The sequence below is a fragment of the Eucyclogobius newberryi genome, unplaced genomic scaffold, assembly GCF_026437365.1.
Source record: "Eucyclogobius newberryi isolate DKJ021-1_F unplaced genomic scaffold, fEucNew1.0.hap1 SCAF_4, whole genome shotgun sequence".
NCBI lineage: Eukaryota > Metazoa > Chordata > Actinopteri > Gobiiformes > Gobiidae > Eucyclogobius > Eucyclogobius newberryi.
The window spans coordinates 26,773,329-26,775,518 of NW_027316056.1; the positions used below are offsets into that span (position 1 = coordinate 26,773,329).

Below are 2,190 nucleotides of genomic sequence, written 5' to 3' on the forward strand. Positions count from 1 at the left end.
CTTGTTTTTGGGTTATAATATTTTCCAATTGTTGATAAAATCTTTCACAGCACACTGATCTATAATTGGTGGCATCAGTCGCCTTCACTGTTCTGTGCTGGTATTCACACTTAACAATTAGCTGCACGTACGTAAATGGGAAGATTGCCATCCCCAGTCATTAATAATTTTGAATCAAGATTATATATCTGCCTATGGTTGAACTATTGCAAATAAATTAAATGCAGTTATTTAAATGCTCTTTTATCTTGCTGGAAATCTCATTTTATTCTGTAAAGCGCATTGAGTTGCCTTGTGTGTAAAATGTATTTTACACACAAGGCATTTCATTATAATATTCTAATTAATTTCTATGTTTATTAGCATTATATAAAAGACGCCTCTTGTTACCTTTTGTGTTTGAATGTGTTTTCCCACTCCAATGTTAAAATCCACATTTACATTTATGAACTATGGGTCATGTATTTTTTGAGAAAACAGAACAAAAATGATAATAGATGAATAATAAATGATTGATGTAGAGTTGGGCTCATGGACTCCGGGGTAATATTTCTCCATGTCTGTCTATGTCCAATTAGTGACCCAGGCTGTTGCTATCTGACCTCTGCAAGCGCCGCTGTGGGTGGCTGGGGCTTGTCTCAGCTTTGTGCCAGGATGCACGCTGGGAACGGTGGTGCCTCTCACAGAAAGGCCCCAGAGGACACCCTCGCTCCAGGGGTCCGAGCAGCAGGTTTGAGATGGTGTTTCAGATGGCATGCATGATGGTTATGAGAGGTTTAGTTACAGCTTGTTAAAGTGTAACTCTTTTTATTCACAAACATTATTGAAACACTTCTGAAAACACACTTAAGGGTTAGAAATACTCAGTTATAGCAGAATAACATCATTTGTCTATCATCATTTATTCATTTACTAAATATAAAACACGCAGGTTTCCTTTTCCTCCACCAGCTCTTCTCTTCACTACATGTCCTTCTATTGCAAAAAAAGCCCACACATCTCTGCAGTCATTGGAAATTGGACATAGTGAGATTTATGACCCACTGATGAGAGACTAATAAAAAAGCCTCAGTCCGTCTGAATGAACTGACTGGAGAGAGCGTGATTGGCGCGCGGGGCAGTGACGCTCGTGTCGAAGAAGAAGCGGCCGTGACGTGCGCGTAAAAAGGGGGGGCTCCAAAAGAGTACACAGACTTGAGGTACCAGATCTCCGACAGGCACGCGGGATGCCGACGGGGAGTGCGCCGTGTTTGCCGATTTCGGGTTCAATTTGGACGCGCGAGTTATTCCACCGTCCGAGCGCTTTGATCAACCCCACGTGACAATGCCCCCCTGACAAACAAACTCTCCAAAATCCTCTTTATGGCGCGTCAAAATGTCAAACGCCACTTCTCGGGACGACAGCCAGTACCGTGGGATGTACTTCGCAGATGCTGATAACGGGTCGGACCTGGACGCCCAGAATGCCACGCGCGTCGCTCCAACGTGCGCAAACTTCCCCCTGGACTCGCGGGCGGTCGGCGTCGGGGTCTTTCTGTGCGTCTTCATCCTGTTTGCCATCGCGGGGAACATCCTGGTCATACTCTCCGTGGTGTGCAACAGACACTTGCAAACTGTCACCAACTTCTTCATCGTCAACTTGGCCATCGCGGACCTGCTGCTGGGCATCATCGTCCTGCCGTTCTCCGCGTCCCTCGAGGTGCTGGGATGCTGGGTGTTCGGGCGCGTGTTCTGCAACATCTGGGCGGCCGTGGACGTCCTGTGCTGCACCGCGTCCATCCTCAGCCTCTGCATCATCTCCATAGACCGTTACATAGGAGTGAAGCACTGTCTGAAGTATCCCAGCATCATGACGGAGAAGAAGGCCGTGGTCATTCTGGTGCTGCTCTGGGTTCTGTCCATCGTCATCTCCGTGTGTCCGCTGCTGGGGTGGAAAGAGCCCCCGCCGGTGGATGAGAGCGTGTGTAAGATCACAGAGGAGCCCGGATACGCGCTCTTCTCCTCGCTCTTCTCCTTCTACCTCCCGCTGTGCGTCACCCTCTTCATGTACTTCAGGGTGTACGTGGTGGCCCGCAGGACTACGCGGAGTTTGGAAGCGGGCGTGAAGCGCGAGCGGAACAAAACTATGGAGGTCGTGCTGCGCATACACTGTCGCAGCATGTTGGAGGACACCGGCTCCAAGGGCAACCG

The 2,190-nt window shown here is 48.6% G+C and overlaps 1 protein-coding gene across 1 annotated transcript in view; it reads left to right on the plus strand.

Annotated features, from left to right (window-relative positions):
- Positions 1 to 1,316: 1,316 nt before the first annotated feature.
- Positions 1,317 to 2,190, plus strand: part of adra1d (adrenoceptor alpha 1D) — a 6,927-nt gene continuing 6,053 nt past the window's right edge. The window contains exon 1 of the mRNA XM_072463859.1: positions 1,317 to 2,190. This exon is cut by the window's right edge and continues 137 nt beyond it. Within this exon, the coding sequence (XP_072319960.1) occupies positions 1,376 to 2,190 (815 nt within the window). The 5' untranslated portion in view covers positions 1,317 to 1,375.